At 56.0% G+C, this 25,193-nt stretch overlaps 1 protein-coding gene and 1 pseudogene across 3 annotated transcripts; one reads left to right on the top strand and one right to left on the bottom strand.

The window, feature by feature from the left end:
- On the bottom strand, nucleotides 1–23,978 carry PODN (podocan). 3 transcript variants are annotated; one of them, XR_004185201.1, is made up of 11 exons: nucleotides 23,360–23,631; nucleotides 15,166–15,532; nucleotides 13,718–13,811; nucleotides 10,702–10,766; nucleotides 9,402–9,511; nucleotides 8,033–8,189; nucleotides 7,701–7,816; nucleotides 6,484–7,141; nucleotides 4,638–4,821; nucleotides 3,317–3,527; nucleotides 1–989 (listed from the first exon to the last, which is right to left on the bottom strand). XR_004185201.1 is itself a non-coding variant. In XM_031668854.1 (11 exons), exons 2-10 carry the CDS (start codon nucleotides 15,475–15,477, stop codon nucleotides 3,344–3,346), a joined length of 1,845 nt encoding a protein of 614 aa, XP_031524714.1. In that variant the 5' UTR covers nucleotides 15,478–15,532; nucleotides 23,822–23,978; the 3' UTR covers nucleotides 1–989; nucleotides 3,317–3,343. The 3 variants fall into 3 exon arrangements, 2 of the variants coding, with proteins under 2 accessions (XP_031524714.1, XP_021797361.2); XM_031668854.1 differs by lacking the exon at nucleotides 23,360–23,631 and adding an exon at nucleotides 23,822–23,978 and having other exon boundaries at nucleotides 4,638–4,786; XM_021941669.2 differs by having other exon boundaries at nucleotides 4,638–4,786; nucleotides 23,360–23,610.
- LOC116273749 lies at nucleotides 11,983–12,261 on the top strand (annotated as a pseudogene).
- Nucleotides 23,979–25,193: the final 1,215 nt, after the last annotated feature.

Raw genomic sequence — 25,193 nt, 5'->3', positions numbered from 1 at the left:
TAGGGATAATGCTTTTATATTAGTTTTTCTATAACAAGAAAAATCAGCTTTGAGATTTTTATCATTTTTTTCCTTAGAAAAGAATAAAAAATAAAGGCATCCGGAACTTCCCCCACGGGCCTGAAGAATAAAGGTGTCTCCTAGGTGCAGCTGGGCCCTTCCTCCCTGGCTCAGCCCAGCCCCATCGCCTCTGCTTCACTCCTGCTCCAAGGCCCCAGCAGCACCCAAGGGGCTCTCCCGTCCTGCCTCCGCTGGGCTTACCCATTGGAAAAGTGCCTGTGTCCTGCCAGGGCGTGGCAGGGAAGGACTCTTAGCAGAGTGACTGCCCAGCACCTGGAGGAGCAGGATGGGCCAGGCCAGGCCAGCAGTCCTGAAGGCTCCTGTCCCCAAAGGGTGTGAAAGGAATAAAAGCCAGCTCTTGTGAGTTCCAGAGGGTGGCAGGCACCTGGCCACAGAGCATGGAGATACCCTTGTGTCTTCTCCAGGGAACGGACGGACAGATGGACAGGGCAGACGGCGAGCTGCTGTGGCTGATTCTGGCTGGGGCAAGAGCTGTCTGTGGCATAGGCTTTGGAGGGCTGTTTGCATATGACTTGTGCATGTGTGTGTGCGTGGTGTGTACACACACATACACATGTCAGCAGGGGGAGAGAGTGGGTGCCTGTGTGTGCTAGGGCAGGGGCAGACCCTTCCCTGCATGATTCAGAGGGTGTGGCAGTGGTAGTGGGTGTGTGGCAGAGACTGTGGTGGTTTGGAGGGCAGTGTGTAACGGGCTGTGTGTGGCTGAGCTGGGTGTGTGAGGGTGTGACGTGTGTGCACGTGTCTGGTCGTGGGACATGCTGCGGGAAGGGGTGGGGATATGAGACTGTGTCAGCCTGTGTCATGTGGGATGCCCGTGTGTCCACCGGGTGTGTCTGTGTGAGCACGGCCGAGTAGGGGGCTCAGCACACCGGCGTGTGCTGCAGAAAGGAGTCCGGCGGTTCATCGTCCTGCAGAACAAGTAAGAGAGTCAGGGGCTAGCTCAGGGCAAACCCGCCACCCCAAGCAGCCTGAGGGGGGCCTGCTGTGGGAGCCCTGCTGGAGGGGCTTTGGACAGGCCAGGCTACTGTGAGGAGGGAGGGAGCCTGGGCCCTGGGAGCCCAAAACCAGTGGGGCATTCATGCCACAAGGCCCTTGGGTCCCACCAGCCACTCCCCGGGGCCTCTCCCAGAGCCCCACTCAATTGACCTGAGATGGGGCAGATTCTCACCCACCCCAGGACTCCACAGCCCCTCTCATGAGGGCTGTGGTGTCCTCACTGAATGGCCCGTCATCTTGTCGCCAACCCCAACTCTGTGTGAGGACAATGCCTCAGAGAACGGCTCCACCTTCATACTCCCGGGCTCTGGGAGCTGAGGAAGGTGACCCCCAAGCTCAGCCTCTTGCCAGTCCCTCCACACGTGTGGATACCCACCCCTGTGTACACTCTTCTCTCGCCATCAACTTGCGCCCCTCTCCCGGCTCCCTCTGTCACCCATCCAAGTGGCCCTCAACAGCCCCCTCTGGTTCCTCTTTGCCCCAGGCCCTACTTCAGTCAACACTCAACAGTGGCCCAGCAGCCCCTCCCACAGCTACGCCCTGGCCCTGTGACCCCCAGCCTGGCTCACTCGTCACCACCTCTCCTCTCTCCTCAGACCACACCATCGTTCCTGGCTCCTCTCCAACATCCTTCTCTGAGTCCCTGCCCACCAGCCCTCCTGTCTGCACCTCCTTCCTTACCCAGCCTGATCCTGGGACCCACGCCTGCAGCCAGCCTCCAGCCAACACACTCCCTTGTTCCTTGCCCTCCTGTCCTGAACTCTTGGCTGAAAACCCAGCTGTGGGTGGATCCACCTGTCCGTCTTCTCCATACCTGTGGTCTGCGGAGCACCTCCCTGCTGCACAGAGAAAACGGAAGACTGGAGGCGTCCGGCTGACATGGCTTCACATCCGGCCACCAAGCTACCAACCTACCTGTGACAGCAGCCACCCTGCCCTCTGTCCCTCCTGCTAAAGCCAGCAACTTCTATCATTCCCACGGGGGCCCTCACAGTCAGCTCTTTCCTACATCGGTAACTCCCCCTCCAGGCCAGTCTCTTCCCACCAGCACCCAAGCCGGCCCCTTCCGTTAAGAGGATGCGTGTGGAAGATGCATGTGTGCATTGGGGCATCTTCCCAGAGCCCCTTACACAGGGCTTCCCTCGAGAGGCCTTTGCTTCCTGTGAGGCTCAGAAAATGAGCGCTTCCTGAACCTCACACCCCATTCCCACCTCTGCCCTCTCTCATCTCTCACAGCCAAACTTCTCAAAAGGCTTGTCTGCAGTGCCTGGACCCACTTCCTTTCCAGCCACTCTCCTCACCCCAGCTTCCCCTGTGGCTACAAAGTCACAGACAACCTCCAGGTGGAAAAATCCAGTGGGCACTCCACAATGCTTCAGCCCCCTCAACCCCTCAGCAGCACTGACACAGCCAAGACCCCCACTTCTAGACAGGCCTGTGCATGCACACATCATGTGTACGTGTGGGCATGCAGGTGTGTACGTAAGGGCCTGCGTGTGTGGGTACGTATGGGTGTTTTGTGTGCATGTACTCACATGCATGTACACATGTGTGTGCAAGTATGTACATAGTCTAGGCCTGCAAGTATGTCATGCAGTACAAGCGTGTATGTGTGTCTGTGTGCATGAGTGTGGTGTGTGTATTCTGCCTGTGCATGGTTTGTGGATGTGTGTACATGATGAGACGTGCGTGCACATGAATGTATGTGTGTTGGTGCATCCGTGTGCATTTGTGTGCATGTGCACATGTGCACTGTGTTACATACATGTGTAAACGCCCTCTGGCCATGGCAGTCTGGGGTTTTCCTACCTCTTTTCCTAACTTCTCTGTCTCAGTCTCCTCTCCCACGTTGCCTGCCCGCCTCACTCACTCTTTCACGGCAAGCTTCCCCAGCTCCCTGCAGCTTCAGTGATTGTTTCAAGGCTGACAATGCCTGGAGCCCTCTCTCCAGACCAGACCTCACTCCTGAGCCCAGACCCACATGTTCAGTGCCCCCCGGGCACTCCCGTGACAGCACCCACACCCTGGGTGAGAATCTTCTGGAAGGTGTGGGCCTCCCGTAGGCTTCAATCTTTCACTCAGGGCCTGGTACATCCCAAGTGCTCTTATAAATTTGCTAAATGGGCAGATGAAGCAGAGGCCGGAGGGTGAAGAATGGACAGAAAGACCCCTATATCGGGATCAGGAAGGGGAAAGAGCAGTGAGCAGAAGTGTGTGCTGCCCCACACAGGCCACATACCTAGGTCACATCTGGGTCACCTTGTCACTATCTTGTTTCCTCTTCCTCTTCCTCTTCCTCCTCTTCCTCCTCCTCCTTTTCCTTCCCCAAGCGGCCACGGTCCTTGGAAACGTCACCAAACTCAAAGTTGCCTTCAATGTCCAAGACCTGCAGGTGCTTCAGCCTCCGGAAGGCGCTGTCCACCACGGAGCCCACAGCCAGCTTGTTAAACCTGTGGGAGCGTCAAGGTGGAGTCAGTGCCAGGAGCCCAACCCCCAAGGAACCCTCCCTTCCCCCAACTGGCCTTTCCAGAAGGTAACAGGGGAGGGAACGGCCCTCCTGGAAAGTGGTGCAGCAGGCGGGAAAGGCCAGGGCCTGAGAGCGTGGTGCATGGTGGAAGGTACAGGCTGGTCAGGGCAGCCGCAGCTTGGGGTGGGACTGGCACTGGGCCAGTCTCTGCAAAGTGAGGGGTCTCTCTCTGCACACAGTCTCACTGTTATTTTGGAAGCCACATCTTTGGGAGCTGTCTCTATGCCATCCCTGGCATTAACCCCAAGGCCTGAGGCTCCTGGGCTGCGGTAGCCAGGGGTCACCACAGTGCCTGATGTGGAGTGGCACACAGGCAAGGCCAGCGCTGAGCCGGGCCAGGGCCACACTCAGGTGTGGGAAGGTGGAGGCTGTGGCTCTGATCTCAGGCTCCTCACTCTCTGTGCTTCAGCTCCCCTGCAGATGCCTGAGGCACATGTCAAGCCATCCTGATGTCATCAAGCCCTGGGCCTTCTGGGCAACTGAGCTCCTGGGAGCACACATTGCTCTTCTCTGCCCTGTCTCCTTCTCTCTGATTTGGGGGCAGGGATTATGGGAAGTGCTGGGAAGAACCATCCTGGCTCTGCTGGATGGAAGCCCCTCATATCCTCAGGGAGCTGCATCCCCTGAATCATTCCAAATCTCCATCTCTTAGCCCCAGAACCCAGGGAGGACCTGAACATCTATCCCTGAGTGTGAGGCCCGGGCCTAGCCTGGATGACTGCAGACACAGCAGTCACCTGCGCTCTCAGGGCCTCAGCGCTCTCAGCTGCAAACCAGGAAGACGCTGTCCGGCATCCTTTCTGCCACAGTAACATTCACAACACCCATGAGCACTGGTTTCTAACGTTTCCAAAGCCCTTTGACAAACCTAGGAACCACATCAGGCCTGGCCAGACTGTCCCCACCCTTGAGAGCTGAGCCGTGGTTACACAGTCAGCAGTGGAGCCAAGCTGTTCCCACGTGCATCAGCTGTCCCGCTGGAGCTGGGGCAGACCCCACGGGGGTGTGTACAGGGCCTCGAGTGGCCTCCTACCTGAGAAAGATCCCCTTGAGGTTGGGTGTGGAGTCGAAGGCATTGGCGGGCACCGCACTAATCTTGTTGTTCTGCAGGTATAGGTACTCAAGTGACTCGGGGAGCCCCTCGGGGATCTCTGTGAGCTGATTCCCGGCGATGTCCAGCAGCTGCAGGGGCGACCAAGGGAGTCAGGGACTCCCACCTGTGCAAAGCACTTAACAGCTTACAAAACTCCCACCAAGTCCCCAGCCTATCTAAATCTAACAACAACCCTGTGTGGAGGAGGGGGTGTCTATAACTATCCCCACTTACCAGATTGGGAAATAGAGGCTCAGAGAGGTTCAGTGATCTTTCCAAGATCACATAACCCGTAAAAGGCTGTAGCCGGGTGTGCCTGACTCCAAACCAGTATTCTAATTGATGAATGTCCTACCCAGCTTCTTGTGCCTTCCCACATAAACTCACAGCCAAGACGTTTGGGTGTCACAGTCCTACCTCCTGACACACTTGTCATTCCCATTAGACTTTGTCATTCCCAAAGATCTCAAATGGGCAGAGCCCAGGGCTCCTCCAGACTCTGAATCTCGCCCCACTGGCCCTGGATGGGGCCGTGGCAGGTGCTCGGGTGGGACTGCTCATTTATGGACCTCAGGGGCCACATGTACAGAGGCCAGGAGTAAGGGCGTAAGACCCACAGTGACCCCAGCACAACAGCCAGGCCCCAGGCCGTTCTCCGATCATCACATGCCTGGCATCCAGGGGAGGACAGTCAGGGAAGTGGGTTCCCACAGGGAGCTGCTGAAGCCACTGGGCGGCCCCTAACCTGGAAGCACCCCACCTTCCCACCCAGGTTCTCTGATGAGTTTCCTTTTTTTTTTTTTTTTAATTTGAGACAGGGTCTCGCTCTGTCGTCCAGGATTGAGTGCAGTAGTGCGATCATAGCTCACTGCCAGCTCTATTTTCCCTAGGCTCAAGTGATCCTCCCACCTCAGGGTAACTGGGAATACAGGTGCATGCCACTGCACTGGGCTAATTTTTTTTTAAATTTATTTTTTTGTGGAGACCAGGTCTCACTATGTTGCCCGGGCAGGCCTTGAACTCCTGGGCTCAAGTGATCCTCCTGCCTCAGCCTCTCTAACTGCTGAGATTCAGGCATGAGCCAGCGTACAGAGTGGATTTCTCTTTCACTCACACTGGTTGAGTTGGGGGTTTTGTTACCAAAGTGAACTATGTGCCCAGGCATCCCTGCCTAATTCTGACCATGTGGTCACAGCAGCCACATCAACTGGCCAGCCCCAGGAAGCATGAGTAGATCCCCACCTCCAGCCCTCTGCAGACTGGTGAGGTGGGCCCACAGCTCAAGCTGGCCCCTCTACCGCCCATCCCAAGGCCCAGACTTCTCCACACACCTACTCCTGTGCCTGCAAAGGGGTGAGCTTGACTCTCCCATACATACCACCTAAACTGGCCCCTGGTCCCCCTGAGCCTGGGGCCCCTACCTGCAGCCATGACCTTCCTTGCCTCCACAGCCCTTCTCAAACCTGTATCTGCAGGTGGTGAGCTCAGCTTGTCCATACCAGCTGTACTCTGCCCCTCACTCTTGTACCTGCAGGTGGGCTGGGCTCACCCTAGCACGCCAGCCACACCCTCTGCCTGACCCACCTCCTGCCTCCCCTAAGGCCTAGCTTCACCCTAGCCAGCATCCCCACAGATACCTGAAGGTGAATGAGCTCAGTCTGGCCATACCAGAGGAACCTCCCTTACCACCCAGCCCTTCTCCTCACCCTTCAGACAGGTGGGCTCAGGGCAGCCATCCCAGTACCCCCCTCCATGGACATGGCCCAGCCTCCTCCCTTCCGCTTACCTGCAGATGGGCAAGGTCCACCCAGGCGCGGGGGCCCAGGGCCCGGCTGCGCAGTCGGTTGCTGGTGAGGTACAGCTCACGCAGCTGGGCCATGCCCGCCAGTGCCCCTCGTGCCAGGGCAGCCAGCTCATTGCGCTTGACCTTCAGCACATGGACATTTCGAGGCAGCCCAGGTGGCAGCGTGTGCAGCCGGTTGCCCGACAGGTCCAGCGAGCGCAGCAGGCGCAGCTTGCGGAAGGCGTCGCGGTGCACCTGCGGGCTGGTGATGCGGTTGTAGCTGAGGTTGAGCTCCTCCAGGAAGTAGGTGGTGGCAAAGTCTTCGCGGCCGATGCCTGTGATCTGGTTGTGCAGGATCATGAGGGTGCGCACGCGGCGAGGCAGGCCGCTGGGCACGCGCTCCAGCGCGTTGTTGTATAGGTGCACCGTGTGCAGCCGCTTGAGGCCCTGGAAGGCCCGCGGGTGGATGCCCTGCGCCTGCAGCTGGTTGCTGTGCAGCAGCAGGTACTCCAGGCTGCGGATGGGGGTTAGCACATCCGCGTCCACGCTCCGGATTGCGTTCTTCTCCAAGTGCAGCAGCACCAGGCTGCGCGGCAGCCCAGCTGGGACCCGAGACAGGTTGTTGCTGGACAGATCCAGGTACTCCAGGCTGGAGAGCTTCCTGGGGCAGGGAGGGAATTAAGACGGTTGGCAGGAGCCCACATTGTGCTCGTTTCCACCATGATTCCCAAGAGAAGCGGCTGGGGAATTGCCACTAGCTCCTCCCAGCTCTGCCGCTCACTGACTGTGGGCCCTCAGTCCTCGCTCCTCGGGTTGACTCAATGATATTCTGGTGTAGGAAGGATCCGGCATTTTCTGACACACAGGAGCTTACTTGAAGACCACTGTTTAACCTTTTGATAGCCTTTTATGGCTACCTTGATCCCTTATAAAAATGAAAATGTATTTGCCTTCAACAAGAATGCCCAAGTCTATATTTCGTACCAAGAAGCCAGCCTCTGCCAATGCTTCTTTATCTCACTGGAATCTCGGAAGGCCTTACTTCTGCATAGTTCTTGTTCCCAGGGACAGAAATGTCAACAGAGGCACAAGGCTTAAAGTTCCTTCTCCAGGGAAGGTGGGCAGGGGACGTGTGTGAGGGGCTGGGCTGGGTGGTTGGCCCTGAAGGAGCTTCCCGGGCCCCGTGGTCATGCCAAGGACCTGGCGAGACAAGGACTCACCAGAAGGTCTCGTTGTCCAGACCCTCATCAGTCAGGTAGTTGTTCTGCAGGTACAGCTCGCGCAGGCTGCTCAGCTCACTGAAGGCCCCTGGGGGAATCTTCTCCAGCTTGTTGTTCTAGGGGATGAAGGGAAGGGAGGAGAGTGTGAGGAGGACTGAGGGCAAGGTCAGGGCCTCGGGATGAGGTGTGGAGAGGAGTCTGGGAAGCCACCAGGAAGGGACCCATGTGGGCACCTGTGCCCATGTGGGCCTGAGCTCTTCCCCTGCAGGCCCCCGCCCCAGTGCCCTGGCTGTGGGGTCTGCTGTGCCCCTCCTTACTTCTCCCCTGCCCACCTTGAGGTGCAGCTTGTACAGGGCAGGCGGCAGGTGCTTGGGCACATGGCGCAGGAAGTTGCTGGACAGGATGAGGACCTCGACGTTGCTGGAGCCGTTGAACATGTTGTCCGGCAGCCCGGCGTCCGCCAGCTTGTTGTTGTGCAGGTACACAGACCTGCGGGTCGAGGCACAGGTCCTCACCCACCTGGGCTCCCTGGGCCCTGTGCCAGCTCACCTGGTGAGCCTCCAAACCCTTGCCCAGGCTGCTCTCCTTCCATCCAAACTCAAGGGTAGAGAGTCAGAAGCACCTCAGATGTTGCCTACACAGCCGACGGAACCAAGGACCAGAAGGGGGTCGTGCCCCACCACAAGTGGTCCCATAAGCTAGTGGGAGAAATAGGATTTCCTGACCCCTGGCAGAGGCTCCCCCACACCTTTCAAGGTCTCAGTCGACCCCTGACCCTTTCAGCCCTGGAGTCCTTGACTGACTTGCGGTCCATTCCTCCCTGCCTGTCAACCCCACGCAGCCTGGCTCTGAGTTCCTAGGACTTCCTAAACACAGGGCCTATCTCTGCCTGCCTCTTTGGCCCTAGTGCCAGCACAGGGTCTGTCTCAGAGGAGGTGACCCTCATCCATTCAGCAAATATATAGTGAATATATTATGTAATATAATATAGTAAATATAGATATATACATATTTGAGGTATATAAATAAATATATATACGAGATGCCAGAGCTGTTCTAGACTGAGGGCATAACAGTGGACACGACCAATGAGACAGACCCTGCCTTCGTGGAGCCAACATACTAGAAGGAGGGAAGACAAGGAACAAGGGTCATCTGTGACAGACACAGCTCAGTTTTGCTGTGTGGCCTCTTGCACCTCCATCTGTGGGATGGGGCCATGCACAGTGGCCCTGGGGTCCTCAGACAGATGGAGAGAGTCAGTGAGACGGCAGATGCAGGGACGGAAGGGCACTGGGGTTGTCCAGCCCCCAAACTGTCCTGGGGGCGGCTCCCCAGCAGCCCCCCGCCCCGCCCACACCACCCTGCTCTCTCGCACACCTATGCTGCAGGGTGGTCGCTCCTCCCAATGCAGCTCAGCGAAGGGCAGTGCTGCCTGTTGAAAGATGCTCCCCTCCTCCCAGGGCTGGGAAAGTGGGGACATCCTCACTGGTTCCCCACAATTCCTGTAGACCACACTCTCTGTCCTCGCCTCCTGGCCCAAGTCGTCCTCCTCTGTTAGGGCCCCTGGGTGTCCCTTCACCACAGCCCTGAGCACAGGGCCTCCTTCCAGGCCTGTCTCTGTCTCACACAGGATGGCAGCCTCCACCTCAGCCCCTCCCCTTGCCCCAGCCCAAGCCCAGACCACCCCCGACCTCTGACCTCAAGTTTGGCTTCTGGCCAAAGGTGAGCCCATAGATCTTGGTGAGATAGTTGGCAGCAAAGTCCACACTGATCAGGGCGTTTGGCAGGAAGCGGGGTGCCAAGGTCAGCTGGGAAGGGAAGAGTTGGGGCCGAAAGAGCAATGGAGGAGCAGAGGCCAGCTGTGGGTCCCGCTGTCTGCTCACCACCGGGTCCCCTTCACTGTGTCTCCCTGCAACCAGGCCATCTTTCTCAAATTGAAACCTGTCCCACCCCCTGCAGAAACAAAACCCAAACCTCTCTGGATCTCCTCAGCACTCAGCTTGGCATTCAAGGCCCTCAGGACTTGTCCCCTGCCCTGCCCGTCCTCCTGGGTTCATCCCAAGTGGATAAGAGGTAGAGGCGGGTGTGACTTTTATACCTGATCTTAGCCAAAAGGCCGAGAAGCGATGGGTGTGACTTTAAGGTTGCTCTGGCTGCTCCAAGAATGGGGGGCAAGTGAGGAGGCAAGCGTCCAGGTGAGGGATGGGGGCCAGTGCGGTAAGAGCTGAGGACCTCAATGGGACTAGACATGGTGAGGAAGCTCAGGGCCCAGAGGCACCATTTGTGGCTTGGACCAGTGGGGTCGTAGGTGGCTGGAGATGCCCCTTACAAAGCTGGGAAGACAGAGGAGGACTGGGTCTGGGGACTATGGGCGGGAAGCTGTAGCTTCCTTCCACTGGACGTCTAGGGGAAATGTCAAGGAGGCAGGCAGATCTCTGAGTCTCAAGTCCAAGGAGTAGAAAGGGTTGGAGACAGCCACTGGACATGGCCATGATGCAGATGGGAGACGGAGTCTGGGAGGGCACAGGTAACCTCCAGAGAGTGGAGAGAGAGGAGGGGCTGGGACAGCGCTCTGGAGCATACCAAATATTTGGAACAAGAATACCTTTGTGCCTTCACTCATGACGTTCCTTGTACTGCAGTGCCGCCCTACCCTGGGGCCCCTGCCTAGAATCCTATTACCCTCCATGCCCCTGCTCAAATGCCATCTCCTCCAGGAAGCCCTCCAGGTATGACTTCCCCAGTGGGGACAAGCTCTTCCCCCTCTACACTCCTGTGGGCCTTGGCTTCTGTCTTCATGACCTGACACACTCTGATGCCCTGAGTTATAGGCATGGGGTCCGTGTCTTCCCCACCTCCAACCCGGGGCCATGTCTGAGCAGCAACAGGGACCCAGCAGCCAGTCCAGAAAGGCCCTGGTGAAAGTTCATGGAACTCAGGGAAGACAGTGCCTGGAGGACAGGGCAGCATACCCCCCACCCTGCCTCGAGCCCCTCACCTTGTTATTGGCCAAGTACAGGTAATTGAGGTTGGTCAGATGCTCAAACGCCTTCTCTGGGAGCCCTTCAAAGGACAGGCATCGGTCAGAGCCCTGGATGAAGGAGACGCTACAGGGAAGCATAGCAAGCACCCACCCTCCTCCACCAGCCGCCTGCCAGGACTGGGGAGGCAGAGGCAGCTCAGATCCCCTCCCAAGCAGTTGGCGGGGCCCGCCCAGCCCTATTCTTTCTCCTTGCTCACATGAGCCCAGGCTCAGAGGAGCAGGCAGTTACTGTCTACTGAGGGACTGACTCCTCACTCTGAGCGGGGATGAGCCCTGAGAGGTCAGGCCAGCGGCAGAGCACCCAGCCTGACCCTTTTCTGCCAGGAAGAAGTGCTCCCCTCTGGGAGAGCCCCAGAAGGTCAGAGCCCCGTCCACAGGCAGGTGGGCTGGGCCGGGAATGGCTCCACACAGGGTGGGGCTGCGGCTCTGGGCCTCCTCACCACCTGGCTCACCCCAGCTCCATCTGGCAGATGAGTCAGGACTCGGCTGCTGCCGGGAGCCCTGCCAGGCTGGCCTCTGACCCTCGTTTCCTGGCTCCAAGACCCCCAGATGCTGGACCTCACCCACTATCTAACAAGAGGGAACAGTTACATAAACTGGCATGTCTCTCCACGGAACACCCTGCTGCCGCTGTGTAAGATGACGGTCAACGAGAGGCTTTAGCAACCCGAGAGAGGCGGCCGAGCTGACGGCTAAGAGACACAGAGCAGGCTGTGATATCATAGCATGTGTTCAGCCACGAGTTTAAAACACAAAGGAAAAAAGACCACCGGACTGTGGTGATGGCTGCCCCACTAACTACAACTCAGCCAATTGTACCTTTGAATTGGGTAAATCTTATGGTATATAAATGATACTTCAAGAAAGCTGCCTTTTAAAAAATGGAAACAAATACACCAAAATGTCAATAGTAGTTAATTCCAAGTGGCAAAATTAGGAGAAATTTTCTCTTTCCATTTTGTTTTACAAAGTTTCTATCCCAATCAGATGTTATTTTCATGATCAGGAAAAACAAAATCGTTTTAAAATATGAGGACTCTACAACTCTTGGATCCTAAAGGCCCTCGGAACTGAAGAACCTGCGACAAGGTTCCAGAAGCTCAGCTTCTCTGAAGCCTCTCTCCTGTGCATCCCCCAGGTCTTAGAAACACCCGCCTGGGGCGCACAGGAGGGATCAGAAGCTGGTTGGCGTGTAAGAGGTTTTCTCACTCTAGGGAGATTCTTCAAGCAATCACTATGTCAACAGACACAGAGGTTTCCCAGTTTTCACATAATGAAGATCAGGGATCCAAACTTCTTCAGAAAGCTAGAGGCACCATGTGTCCCATTGGAATGGCAGACTTTGCAGCCATTGTTGCATAAGGATTACACAAACTGAAGAGCAGGGGAAATATGAAAATGTCCCTTCATCTGATCCACATGCATGTGGCAGCCCAAGGCTTTGTTGTAGGAGCCATGACTGTTGGTATGGGCTAGTCCATGTATCAGGAGTTCTGGGCAAATCCTAAGCTTTAGAAGGAGAGAGGCTCTCTTGGTCTTATTGGAGGAGCTTGTTTTAGTTAGACAGCTTTTTTCTTTCTTTTTTTTTTTTTGAGATGGAGTCTTGCTTTTATTGCCCAGACTGGAGTGCAACAGCAAGATCTCAGCTCACTGCACCCTCCACCTCCCGGGTTCAAATGATTTTCCTGCCTCAGCCTCCTGAGTAGCTCGGAGGCTGCTGAGTAAGCACCCGTCAGCACGCCAGGATAATTTTTTGTATTTTTAATAGAAACAGGGTTTCACCATGTTGGCCAGGCTGGTCTCGACCTCCTGACCTCAGGTGTTCCACCTGCCTTGGCCTCCCAAAGTGCTGGGATTACAGGCGTGAGCCACCACACCTGGCCTAGTTAGACATCTTGAAACACATCACCTGAATGCACTTGATGATGTCCACTTTCTTAAACTGTTCAGATGAAATTAGTTGTAAAGAAGACAGGGACGTCTAGGGGAAATGTCAAGGAGGCAGGCAGACCTTTGAGTCTCAAGTGCAAGGAGTAGAAAGGGTTGGAGACACAAGGATGGGAGGGCACCGGGGTTGTCCAGGCCAACCCTGACGTATTCCCAGTTTGCTACAGAATCTCATGTTTTGGATGTTATATAAGGGTCCTATTTTCCCCAGTTAATTTACCTTTTTTCTATCTGTCTTGTGGACTGGCTGGCTCTTTTAGAACTCTGTCCAAAAGTGCATGGAATATAACTTGTAAAGCCTCCCACAACTGATATTACCTATGTGTGTGTTTAAACCAAATTTAGAAAGCTTGCGATAGAATTGCACAGTAATAATATTTATTAAAGAATCACAATTGTAAACATGAAAATAACTTATGGATTCTAGTTTAGTTCTTTTGTAATTGCAGAATTATATTTTTGCTGCTGTTGTATTAGAATCATTTTGAAATGTCATCTTGAAATAGAATCATGTATTTTAACTCATGCAAAGGTAAGTGAACACTTTAAAAATGTGTGTGTTGCTTATTTTCTCCTTAAGAATTATAAACATTTAACTAAACAAATGACTTGTAATGGAATTGATGAATGACTTATGAGCATGCTGGTTTGGCCAGACAGTATACACAAACTTTCATGTACACAATGTTATTACACTTGTGAAATTCTCTTGTCTAACCGGAATTTACATTCCATGGTGATAACATGGTATATGTATTGTTATTAAAGTAAGTGACTATGTCAAAAAAAAGAAGAAGAAGAATAAGAAAAATACCCATGTGTTATTCAGGCAAGAAGAGGGAGCCCCTTGCCCGTGTGGAGCTGGTTCTCATGCAGCCCCACTGCTAGCCCGGCCCGGGCCTGCTCTCTTCCATCCACAACCCAAGATCCACAGGGCCAAGCTCTCCCCCGGGCACCCAGCATTGTTCAGGCCCCCAAGGCCCCACTCGGTGTCCCTGGCCCTGGGCTCTGGGCGGCCCCTCACCTCGGGAAGTCAGGCGGTTGTTCTGCAGGTTCAGCGTCTCCAGCCGGTGCAGCCGGGAGAGCTCCTCAGGGTAGATCTTTTCCAGCTGGTTGTTCTGGGGGGTAGGGGGTTGCGAGGAGGCAGCATCAGCCCAGTGGGGTGTGCCCTGGACTCCATTCGTCACCCGTAGCTCCAGTCCTAGAATCCAGTCCACCTGCTGGGTGCCTCCCTTGGAATTCTCCCCCATGGCAGCAGACCCCCAGTGCCAGCTCTGGGCCAGGTCTGGATATGCGCTCTGGGGCACAGTAGTGACCACAACAGCTGTGTGGGTCCTGCCTTCAGGGAGCCCACACATGGACATCTATGGGCAGTTCAAACTCGACATGCTATCTCCTCCAGACCTGCTCCTGGAGCCTTTCCACCTCGTGACAGGCAGCCACAGTTGCTCCCTAAGCCAGAAACCACTTTTCCTTCCCCTCCTTGGCCCTGCAGTCCCCTTTCCCCTTGGAACACATGGAAAGCTGGGGTAGGTACCACCTCCTCCAGAAGCCTTCCTGGATTGGGTTGGGGCTGGATTAGGAGGCTGCTCTGGGCCCCGCACACAGTCCTTCCATTTCCATCTGGTGCCTCTATCTGTTTAAGTCTCTGCCTCGCCCACTGACTGTAAGCACCCAAAGGTCAGGGAACGCCGAGCCCTGCCTCCATGCCCAGCCCCCACACAGGACCACAGGCCCAGTGCAGGCGCTTGAGAGAGCTGGTGTGTGGATGAAAGAGCAAAGAAAGCGACAGTAAGAGATGTGCTCAGCATGCCCTTTCTCTCAGTGGCTGCCCTGGCCTTGGGCTACCACGGCTGCCAGCTCAGACCCACCAGTGTGGATGACGGAAGGCAAGTCACTCTCCCGCACCGGGCCTGATCGCCTCTGGGAATGGGTGCCGCAGTCCCTCCATCTCCCAAGGGCTGCTGGGCCACACAAGGCGAGGATGGGTGCGCCTGCACTCCAGGGTGCTCCCGGTCTGGACACTGTGTCCCACCTCTCAAGGTTCCAAATTCTAGCCTGCCCCTTGGCTGGAGACAGCACTCCATCCTAGGAGGCCCCACAGTATTCTGTCAGGTCTACATTGCTCTGGGGTTTCCTGGCCTTGTAACGGTGGCTGTGCATTCAGAGGGTCAGCTGCTAGGCAGGTCTGCGTCCATTTTCAGACAGAGCCTGGCTCCACTTGGCCCAGCCCGGACGCTAAGTGAGCAAAGGGGGTTTTATTGTACTAACACAGTGCTCCGTGACTGGGACATCAGGAGGGGTGTCACCTGGTGCAGCCAGGGCCCCAGGAATCTGACCCTGTGGTTGGGAGTGGAGAGCCGCACATATTGGAGGTTCTGGTGAACAGGTTGCTGGGAACGTCGGGGTTCTGGGATGGGAGCCAAGGGTGTGTGGGCAGCCCCGTGACCACGGGTGCAACGCGGACCTCACCTGCAGAGACAGGTGGCTGGTGTGTTCAGGCAGGTCCCCCGGGAACTCACGCAGGTCGATGCCGCCACAGTCCACGACGCCCTCCTGGGAACAGGCACAGTCTCGGGGACAGCTGATCGCGGCTGGGCCAGGCCCGGGCTCCTCAGGGCTCAGGACCAGCACGGGCTCCTCCTCCGCAAATTCGTTCTCTTCAGGGCTCAGGCTGTGGCCGCCGCTTCGACCAAATCCTGGGGCTCTCATGGCAAGCACAGGTCCCAGGTGCAGCTGTGGCGGCAGCAGCAGCAGGAGCAGCAGCGCCCGGCTCTGGGCCATGGTGCCTGCAGGGGGTGCCGAGTCAGATGCGCCTGGGCGCCAGGGCTGACGGAACCTGTGAGATACAGTGGACACAATTGGGGCCCTTGAAAGTCATGACGGGGCCCTCCCGAGCACAAAGCAGGGCCCACTCTGGACCGTCCTCAGAGCCGCACCTGCCCAACCCCCACCAGGCTGCCCTCCAGAGGCCGGGGACTAGGTAAAGCCCTGTCCTCTGGCAGGTCTGCAAAACCTTCTGCAGCCTTCATTCAGCAGGCTTGACCCTAAGGAGTCTGTATCCCTATTTCCTAGAAGGGGAAGCTGAGACACGAGCTGGACTGTGCCGAGCCCTTGCTATCCTGGCACTGGTGGTGTGGGAAGACCCCCTGCCTCCTCCAGCAGCCACAGGCCATGGTGAGCCAGCACCGGCAAGGTGCGTCCCGGCTCTCCAGCTTGCCATTCTCAGGTCTTCCTGACTTGGTCCTGACTCTCTTCCAACTGTCCCCTTAACTGCCCCCAGTTCTACAGGACTATTGGATAGCTCCTCCCTCCAGGCCTGCCCCCAGTTCTACAGGACTATGGGATAGCTCCTCCCTCCAGGCCTTTGCACATGCTGTTCCTTCTGCCTAGGGTGCCCTTCCTCTCTCTTGTGCAATCAGCATTTTCTTTTCTAGGAACCAACTTCAGTGCTATGAACATGGGAAGAGGAGGAGCAGCAGGACACTGCGATGCCCTGGGGCTCCCCGTGACTGCGTTCACCCAGAGCTTAGCATTAGTTGGGTTGGGTTTTGAATAGCAAAGGTGTCTTCTTCCCACAGAGAGCTGTGAGCAACTCTCTGTGTCTGGACATAGGTCAAGCCCAGAGCCCGGCACAGAGAAAACATCAGTAACTACAGCTGCTGCTGCCCTCACGGCCTCCCAAATCCTATTCCTGATGTGTATCCCCTCAGCTGCCCTCACCAGGGCTTGATGTGCTCAGTGACCACTGCCACCTGCCAGAGACCACTCCCAGGCATGGCCCCCGGGTCCAGCAAGGACGGGGTACAGGGGATGATCTCAGGCCCACAGAGGAAGGTGCTGGAAGATGTCATTGTCCCAGCAGTCCCGTGGCGTAGGCTTGGCTCTTGGTGGGTTCCTGGGTTCTCTTTACAGGGACTCAGACATCTCTGGGCTGTGATAAGACATGCTGGTAGCTCAGGTTCACTGACTCTCAGGTCCCACAAATCCCAGTTTGAGTCCCACCTCTGACTTGCTGAGCCTCAGTTTCCTTGTCTGTACAATGCAGATAATACATCTAAACACACAGCTTCTGTGGAGTAAGATAAGACGCAAAGCACCTGGCTTTTAGGTGATGAGGTGATAAGGTGATGCTATTAGGTGATGAGGAGCTGCTGTCACCACTGCAGCAATCACGCATAGGAACATGTGGCACTAAGTGAGCAGCAGGGACAGCGGCAAGGACCTGCTGGGGATGCCTCCAGCACGAGGGACATTCACTCCTGAGCTGAGTGGCCACAAGTCCTGGCTCAGGCTGAGCCTCTCTCCCCACCACCAGATCAGAAACCATCACCATAAAGCAGCTAGAAGGGTCTGGCAAGACCCTGGGCCTAAGAGGGTTTTGTAAACGGGGAGCTTGACAATGATGTTAATGTCTGGAGCTAGTGGCCACAGCTGCAACCTTGGCTCTGGCCTCAGCTCTGGCTCTTACGTGACTATAATTGTCTAAACCTCAGCTTTCTCCCCCATCCTTGGGTATGATAACAGCACTGTCCTTGTGGGAAGACCGTGAGGGGTCAGTGAAATGCATGTACTGCACAGAGTAAGTGCTCAATAAATGTTAGCTTTTCCTGCCACTCACTAATTGTCTGTTCCATGCGCATGGTCTGCACCCCTGCCACACCACTGCTCACTCCAGAATCCTCTGCTCCTGCTCCTTTTCCTTCCCTTGTCTAGATCTTGTAGATCTTGCTGGGCTTTTTTTTTAAGACAAGACCTCACTCTGTCACCTACACTGGAGTGCAGTGGTGCAATCATAGCTCACTGTAACCTGAGCTCCTGGGCTGAAATGATCCTCCAGCCTCAGCCTCTCAAGCAACTGGGACTACAGGGGTATACCACCATGCCAGCCAAATTTTTTAATTTTATGTAGAGATGGGGTCTCTCTATGTTGCCGAGGTGGTCTCAAACTCATGACCTCAAGTGATCCTCCCAAAATGCTGAGATTACAGGCATGAGTCACTTCGCCTGGCCCTTCGTGTGTGCTTTCTGACCCAATCCCAGGCCCACCTCCTCCCAGAAGATGTTGCAGACATTGTAGCTGCCTCTGAGTTCCTGCTGCCCTGTGGTGGCCATGGGATTTCAGATACCACTTTGCCTCACTTGGTGGCTCAGCCAGTTTTCTGAAGTAAGGGCCCATTGTGCCTGGGCCTGTACTGGGCACTGGGACACAGGTGAGGTGGAAAAGATCCTTGTCCTCCATCTGGAGGGGGCAGCAGACCCTAGTACCAACAACCACTCCCCACCCAGACTGGGGATGGGCGGGGCGGCATAAAAGGGGTCCCAAGGAGTAGGAGGTCCTAGAGGAGACAGGAGGGGTGGCAGCCAGGCTTACTTGACCCTACAGATCCACATGGTTTATGGAGACTCAGGTCTCAGCCACTGGCCCAGCAAAGAACCAGGGAGCCCGGCACACCTGCAGCTTCCAGGCTCCAGGGATCAGTCGGTAGCAGCGAGTGGCACCCACAGCAGACCAGCCCTATGCTGGCTCCGCCACACCCCTGCTGCCCCTGCCCCCTGCCCCAACACCGGTCTACAGACCATCATTCCCACAGCACATTATAAACTCTACAGCCAGCTCAACAGCCGGCAGCCCCTTGCCCATCTGACCCCACTGCAGTCTGGTGTTCTGAGAGCGGGAGTGTGGGCACAGGCCCAGGCCCCAAATTCAATCAGGGCAGAAGGCCAAGGAGAAGAATCCAGGGGAAGGAACTCTGGTCTCACATATCCTGTGCACGCACCAGGCAGGCTGTTCTGCCTCCTCGCCTTCTGTTTGGTGTCTGTAAAAATCTGTAAACTGTATCCATAAAAATATTGAATTTATATTAACATTGTGCACCATACTGAAAATGTTATCATCACCACTTTACAACTCAGGGAGCTGAGGCCCAGTGGGGTCAGCCAGTGAACAGCTGTTAAGTGGCAAAGCTGAGCTCCCAGCCCACATCACATCAACAATGCTACGCTGCTCTCCCCTAGGCCAAGCATGATGGGGAGCAGGGGACCCAGACAGAAGACTCAGCGTGGCTTCTGCCCTTCAGAGAGCCACAGCTGCACCGGCCACTCCATTAGCCACTGGCCACACGTGGCTACTGGGTACTTGAAATGTGACTGCCCCACATAGAGATGCAAGTGTAAAATGTGGTGTCCGTGGATTTCAAAGACATAGTACAAAAAATAATGTAGGATGCCTCATTAATATTAATATGAATGACATCAAATCCCATTTATTGTTATATTGATTACATGATAATATTTTGAACAGGTGAAATAAATGTTACCAGTTTCATTTTACTTTTTAAAATGTGGCTTCTGGCTAGACAAGGTGGATCATGCCTGAAATCCCAGCACTTTGGGAGGCTGAGACAGGTAGATCACTTGAGCCCAGGAGTTTGAGACCAGCCTGGGCAAGATGGTGAAACCTCGTCTCTCCAAAAAATACAAAAAATTAGCCAGGTGAGGTGGCATGCACCTGTAGTCTCAGCTACTCAGGAGGCTGAGGCAGGAAGATCACCTGAGCCCAGGAGGTTGAGGCTGCAGTGAGCCGTGATCACACCCCTGCACTCTAGCTTGGGTACCAGAGTGAGACCCTGTCTCAAAAAAGAAAAAAAAAATGGCCCCTCTAGAAAATGTTGCATTGCATATGTGACTTGCATTTATGGCTCACATTATATTTCTATTGGACAGTGCTGGTCTGCAGCTTTATGCATAAGCTGAGTATTATAATCCCATTCTAAGGGATGACTACCAGACAAAAGGGAAAGGGTCATACAAGCAAGGGGGTCGGTGTGTGCAAAGGCCCAGAGGCAAGACAGTTCACACTCACGAGACTGCTATTTCATTTAATTCTCACAAGTAGCTCCCAACTCCATTTCTTAGACTAGTAAACAGAGGCTCGGAGCAGTAAAGTGACTTATCCAGGCTTACACAGCAGTCAGAGTTGGAACCCATGCCCTTCTGTCTCTAAAGCTCTCCACATGAGAAACACTCACGGCTGGCTGAGCTGCCCCTCTGTCCAGGGGTCTGAGTTCTTCCTCACCAGGTGGACTTGAAACTCCTGGAGACCAGGGAGCTCCCCTGACACACCTCCCACACGGCTGGGTACACAGAAGGGGCCTTAGGGGGCTTATCTTGCTCCATTCTTAGAAGAGCAAGGCTGGGTACAAATTAGCCAAGTGCCTGTGGGGTGTCTGGTGGGGGATAGGGACTGGGAGTGATACAAACAGGCACAGTCGCCACAACAAGCCCAGGCCACGAAGGAGAGATGTGAAGGCCAGGTTAGGGAGTGTGAGCCTTATCATTGGAAGATGAGGACCACTGAAGGGCAGGAGCGTGACACAGGGTGGACGTGAGGCTGTGCAATTGGGATGGGTGAGGGCTAAGGGGGCCTGACCCTGGCAGAGAGAGAGGTGCTGGACTGCAGGAATGGAGGGAGAGGTAGGAAGGACAGACAGGGCATGGAGAGTGGTCCCTCCAGCTTGGCCAGCCACTCTCAGGGCTGTGAGGTCCTGGGCAGGCCCAGCCCTACTAGCTGTGTGACCTTGGCCATACCACTGACCCATCTGCATCTACATTTTCCTACTTGTAGTTTTTTGTTGTTGTTGTTTTGTTTTGAGACAGAGTCTCACTCTGTTACCCAGGCTGGACTGCAGTAGCACAATCACAGCTAACGCAGCCTTGGGCTCCTGGGCTCAAGTGATCCTCCCACCTCAGCCTTCCGAGTAGCTGAAATTGCAGGCATGTGCCACCACACCTGGCACCTGGCTAATTTTTTATTTTTAGAAATGGGGTCTCACTATGTTGCCCAGGCTGTTCTTGAACTTCTGGCCTCCTGCCTCGGCCTCCCAAAGTGCTGGGATTACAGGCGTGAGCCACTGTACCCCGCCTTGCTCTTCTAAGAATGGAGCAAGATAAGCCCCCTAAGGCCCCTTCTGTGTACCCAGCCGTGTGGGAGGTGTGTGGGGAAGAGCAGGGGAGCTCCCTGGTCTCCAGGAGTTTCAAGTCCACCTGGTGAGGAAGAACTCAGACCCCTGGACAGAGGGGCAGCTCAGCCAGCCATGAGTGTTTCTCATGTGGAGAGCTTTAGAGACAGAAGGCATGGGTTCCACCCTGACCAAGCCAGGTAAGCCTGGATGAGTCACTTTACTGCTCCGAGCCTCTGTTTACTAGTCTAAGAAATGGAGTTGGGAGCTACTTGTGAGAATTAAATGAAATAGCAGGCTCAGCCTGTCACCCCTGGCACCAAGTAGGTGTGACATAGCAGGGGTTACTGTTACTGAGAAAGTAAGCAGGACCCACCGTCTCCTCCAACCCCCACCAGGGAACCAAACCTCAAGGCCCAAAGTGTGAGGTTAAGGTAGGACTAGAAGAAGGAAGGGAAAGGGAGACCCAAATCAAGAGGCGGATCCTCAGCCCCCAGCACTACCTTCCTTCTATACTCAAATTCCATACAAATCGACTGCCCACCTGCTCAGTGCTGGGCCCCAAACAGCTGCATCTTATTGACTCTAATAGAAATCCTGGGACAACATGTTTGTCTTCCCGTTCTGCAGATTTGGAGCTCAAGCAAAAAGGGCTGGCATTGTTGCCCATCCCTAAAAAGCTCCTGCTCAAATGCCCCTGCTCAGGGAAGCCTCTCCTGCCCCCTTGGCTGGGTTAGGGTGTTTCTGGGTGCTTCCACAGCAATCTTGGCCAGCTTTATTAGACAGGCTTGGGGAGCCTGTCTCCCCAAGCCTGGAGTGGATGCTGGGGAAATGTTTGCTGAATGAATGACTTTGTGAAAGGCAGAGTTGGAAAAGATCTTGAGATCTGCAATATGATCTGCTCTGACTCCCCCAGTTTGCAAATTAGTGTGTGAAAGCCAAGGCCAAGAGTCAAATGTGGGTCTTCTGACTCCTGCCCAGAGGCTTGAGTTGGCCTTGAAGACTGAGCAGGAGTTCTCCAAGTGGACAAAGTGGGAGAAACAGCCCTCTAGGCAGAGGCAGGGTGTGATCAAAAGGCAGGGGCGGGGCTAGAGGAGAGGGATGTGTGTTTAAGGAAGGGTCAACAGGGTGGGAGGCCTAGGTGGCCAAGGGCCTCCACAACCATGCTAGTGTTGGTGACAGGGACTCATTAAGGGTTCCAAGCAGGACACGATCAGCACTTTCATGTATGACTACACCAAGCCTAAAAGTGCCACCATTAGTAATCCCTTACCCTAGACTCAGGCAGAAGAGATAAAGTGTGCACTCACAGATGACACGAAACACAGTCGTGTGACTCTGACACTTCTTAACTTGCACTCGAGGCTAGAGTAGACTGGGTCCTGGGCCCTAAGAGTGGACATGAGGGAGCAGAACCCCCAGACCAGTCCCCACGGGTCTTTCTCAGGGCAGTCCCCAGGCTCTTCTGAGTGACCTACCTCGGAATGCTGTGCACCTACAGACCAGCCAGCCTCCTTGCTCACCATGAGCCCTCCTGCCTCACCGCTGCCTTCTCACTGTGGAAGGTTTCTATACAAAGGAGGGATAGGGGACGGGACCACCCAGGGGCTCTCCCGGTTCACACCAGTGGCGCCTCTTGGAGCGGAGCAGACCACAGCTTCCCCTTCCCTGGCCAGCCGGTAATCGAAGGGCAGACAGGTCAGTAATTCACTCCAAGCGCTGGGGGCGCATCCTCCGCGCCTCCCGGACCAGGTCAGTCAGTGCCGCGCGCACCCGGGCCAGGGTGCTCGCCTCTTGCTGCCGCGCCTGCTCCTCTCCAGAAGGCTGCGGCTCCCTCTCCTAACCCCAGCCCCCGAGGCTGCCAGGAGCCTCGCCGCCCCGCCACCACCTCCTCTTCCACCTGACGGCACGTCAGGTATTCCAACGCCACGATCTCATCCCCCGCCCCAGGCCGGGCTGTGGCTCGGGGACCTGGAACCTGGGGCTTCCGCTGCATTCGCAGAAAGGCGCGGACCTCGCTCCTAGCGCTCCACGGATCCCCACCCCCTCCTCCGTCCAGTTGTACCGGCTGGGAAGCAGCCGAGTAGACAGACAGACGGACTCCAGGCCGCCAGTGGTTGGCACTAAGCTGTGGCGGCACAGTGGCCGGGGAAGCCGAGCCCCGGAGGGGACCCACCCGGCGGCCGACGCGCCCTGGGGCCAGATCTCTGCCCCTCTGCGGGCCTCAGTTTCTCTATCTGTAAAGAGGTGGAGGTTGGACTCGCTAGGGGGCCTGATGAGTCAACGTGGAAAGACGCGGGCTACTCCGGGCCCAGGCTCTCCTGACAGGGGTCCCCGCCCCTACACAGTTCCACCTGCCCCCAACATTCCCTGTCGCCCGCCGGAGTCCTCCCACTCCAGCCCCCGCCCCCATCCGCCCTCAGATTCTTTCCAGATGTGCGCAGCGGGAGGGGCCTGGGGACGGGGACCTGCCTCTGCTCAGAGAGGATAAGGCCCCTGCCTGGGTCCTGACTGCGCAGGGGTCGCACTCAGAGGAGGAGATCTCCCGCCGTGCCCTCAGTGCAGGGTCCTACAGAGGGGGTGAGATGCGGCGGCTCCGCCCCAGGCAGCTGCTGGAGCCATCTGGAGAGGCGGGGAAGTCTGAGTGCGCTGCCCGGGCTCAGCCCCCGGCCCCCCGGCCCACCCTGGCCGCCAGCGCCCTGTACCTGCTGCGCCCCGGCGCCGAGCCGCGCCCAGCCGGCCGAACGCGCTCCCCTAGTCTCAGCTGCGCTCCGCGGGCTCGGGCTCCTTCCATTCAAGTCAAGCAGGGCGCTCCGCGACGCAAGTTTTGTTGTGGGTTTTCTCCTCCCCGCCTCTCTCCCGCCCCCCTCCCCCACTCCCCCCCCCCCCCCGCAAGCATCTGCTGGACGCCGGCCTCCTTCGGACACAGGCGTAGGGTCCCCCCAGGCGCGGGCAGGAGAAGGCCTGCCCCCTACCCGCGCGGGACTTGGCCTGGCCCCACTTTGCGGGGAGGCAGAGCAGTCTCACCGACCCCTCTTAGCCCCGGCCGCCGCACCACGCCCCCTGAACCCCCACCCGGGAGACCGGGAAGGCGGGCTGTCTAGTCCACGACGCTTCCTAGTTCCCAGCCTTCCGCACTGGAACTGGACCCCCTTTAGGCCCCACACCTGAAAGGAGGGCTGGGAAGAGGGGTCCTTCGAGCCAGTGCCTCTGAGCTGTATCTGCCTCATTACAGAGGATGTTGCAACCGCTCCAGGCACGAGTACCTTTCCGTTCACTCTCCCACCCTGGGGTCCTGGGCCGTGGCTAATGGGGCCGTCAGCCAAGACCCTGCTGGGCCTCTTCCCGGAAAAGTTCCCCACGCTCCACCCCACCCTCCACTCCCATCCCTGTTGGCCCTGGGCCCACAGCCTGGTGAGCCTTGAAGAATGGTAAACTGGGCCGGAGTCGGGGGCATGCAGATCCCAGTCACAGAGAAACAGGGCGGGTGAACAGTGAGACCTCACGCCACCATATTGCTCCCAGGAGCTGCAAATGTTTCCAAGTAAAGGAGCATTAACTACTACCAGCTGAAGCAACACTGTTTGGCGCCAGGGGCTTCGGCGGTGGAACAGGCAATGGGGCTGGGCTTAGGTGGTACTTGGCACCTCCACTGTGTAGCAAGCCTCTTCCCCTTACCTGCTCTGGCCTGTGGGCAGGGCACCCACACCTGCCTCACCTGGCTGCCCTCCCACTGGAGAGGGAGAAGGATACATAAGTCACACGTGGGACCTCTTGCTCAACCTTACCATGAATAAATGAATGAATGGCCCCTGTAAAGCAGCTCCAGACCTTTCACTGGCTGGCGCCCCCATGGCAGCCTCTGCTTATACCATATGCATGACGCCCTGCTTATACCACATGCATGACGCCCTGCTTATACCACATGCATGACGCCCTGCTTATACCACATGCATGACGCTCTGCTTATACCACATGCATGATGCTCTGCTTCACAACTCTGCAAAGGAAGAACTGCTGCTGCTCCACTTTATAGAAAAGAGATGGCCTCAGAAAGGATACTTGACTGAGTAAAATGCCCATTCACTGGCAGAGCTGGGGTTTTGAACCCAGGTTTACCCTTCTCCACAGCCCAAATTCTTCCCATGATGGAAACAGGCAGGTAAGTTGAGCAGGCAAATGTAGAGCCTAGATTTGAACCCAGGACTGTCTGTTTCCATTACACCAATAACTCAAGCACTTAGCAAGAATGGGGAGGGAAAATATTTTGCCTTCTTTGGCCTCAAATTCCAGTCCTTTCAGAGCTCAAACTTACAAGAGTTGGTATGATTCACAGAATTGGACCTGGACCAACACAGAGATGCATCTCGTGTCTTCTCCTGAACATTGAGCCTAGATTCAAGTAGAGCTAAAAGGACAGGATTCTACTAGCCTGAATACTTACGAACTAAAAAATTTTTAGGACAATGAGAGCCAGCACATATTGGGTGCCCAATAAGTGACAGGCAGCATCCTAAATCCTTAAAACATTTTAATCAT

The sequence above is a fragment of the Papio anubis genome, chromosome 1 (genome assembly GCF_008728515.1).
Source record: "Papio anubis isolate 15944 chromosome 1, Panubis1.0, whole genome shotgun sequence".
Classification (NCBI taxonomy): domain Eukaryota; kingdom Metazoa; phylum Chordata; class Mammalia; order Primates; family Cercopithecidae; genus Papio; species Papio anubis.
Note: the sequence above shows the minus strand (reverse complement) of the source record. Positions and strands in the feature narration are given on the sequence as shown.

What these genes read in the sequence shown, in the direction of transcription:
- PODN (XM_021941669.2), bottom strand. Translation starts at nt 23,448, where the DNA reads ATGGAAGGAGCCCGAGCCCGCGGAGCGCAGCTGAGACTAGGGGAGCGC. An exon ending in TCGGCGCCGGGGCGCAGCAG is followed by an intron (nt 15,533 to 23,359) that starts GTACAGGGCGCT and finishes TGTATCTCACAG; the next exon opens with GTTCCGTCAGCCCTGGCGCC. An exon ending in CCAGCCACCTGTCTCTGCAG is followed by an intron (nt 13,812 to 15,165) that starts GTGAGGTCCGCG and finishes CCTACCCCCCAG; the next exon opens with AACAACCAGCTGGAAAAGAT.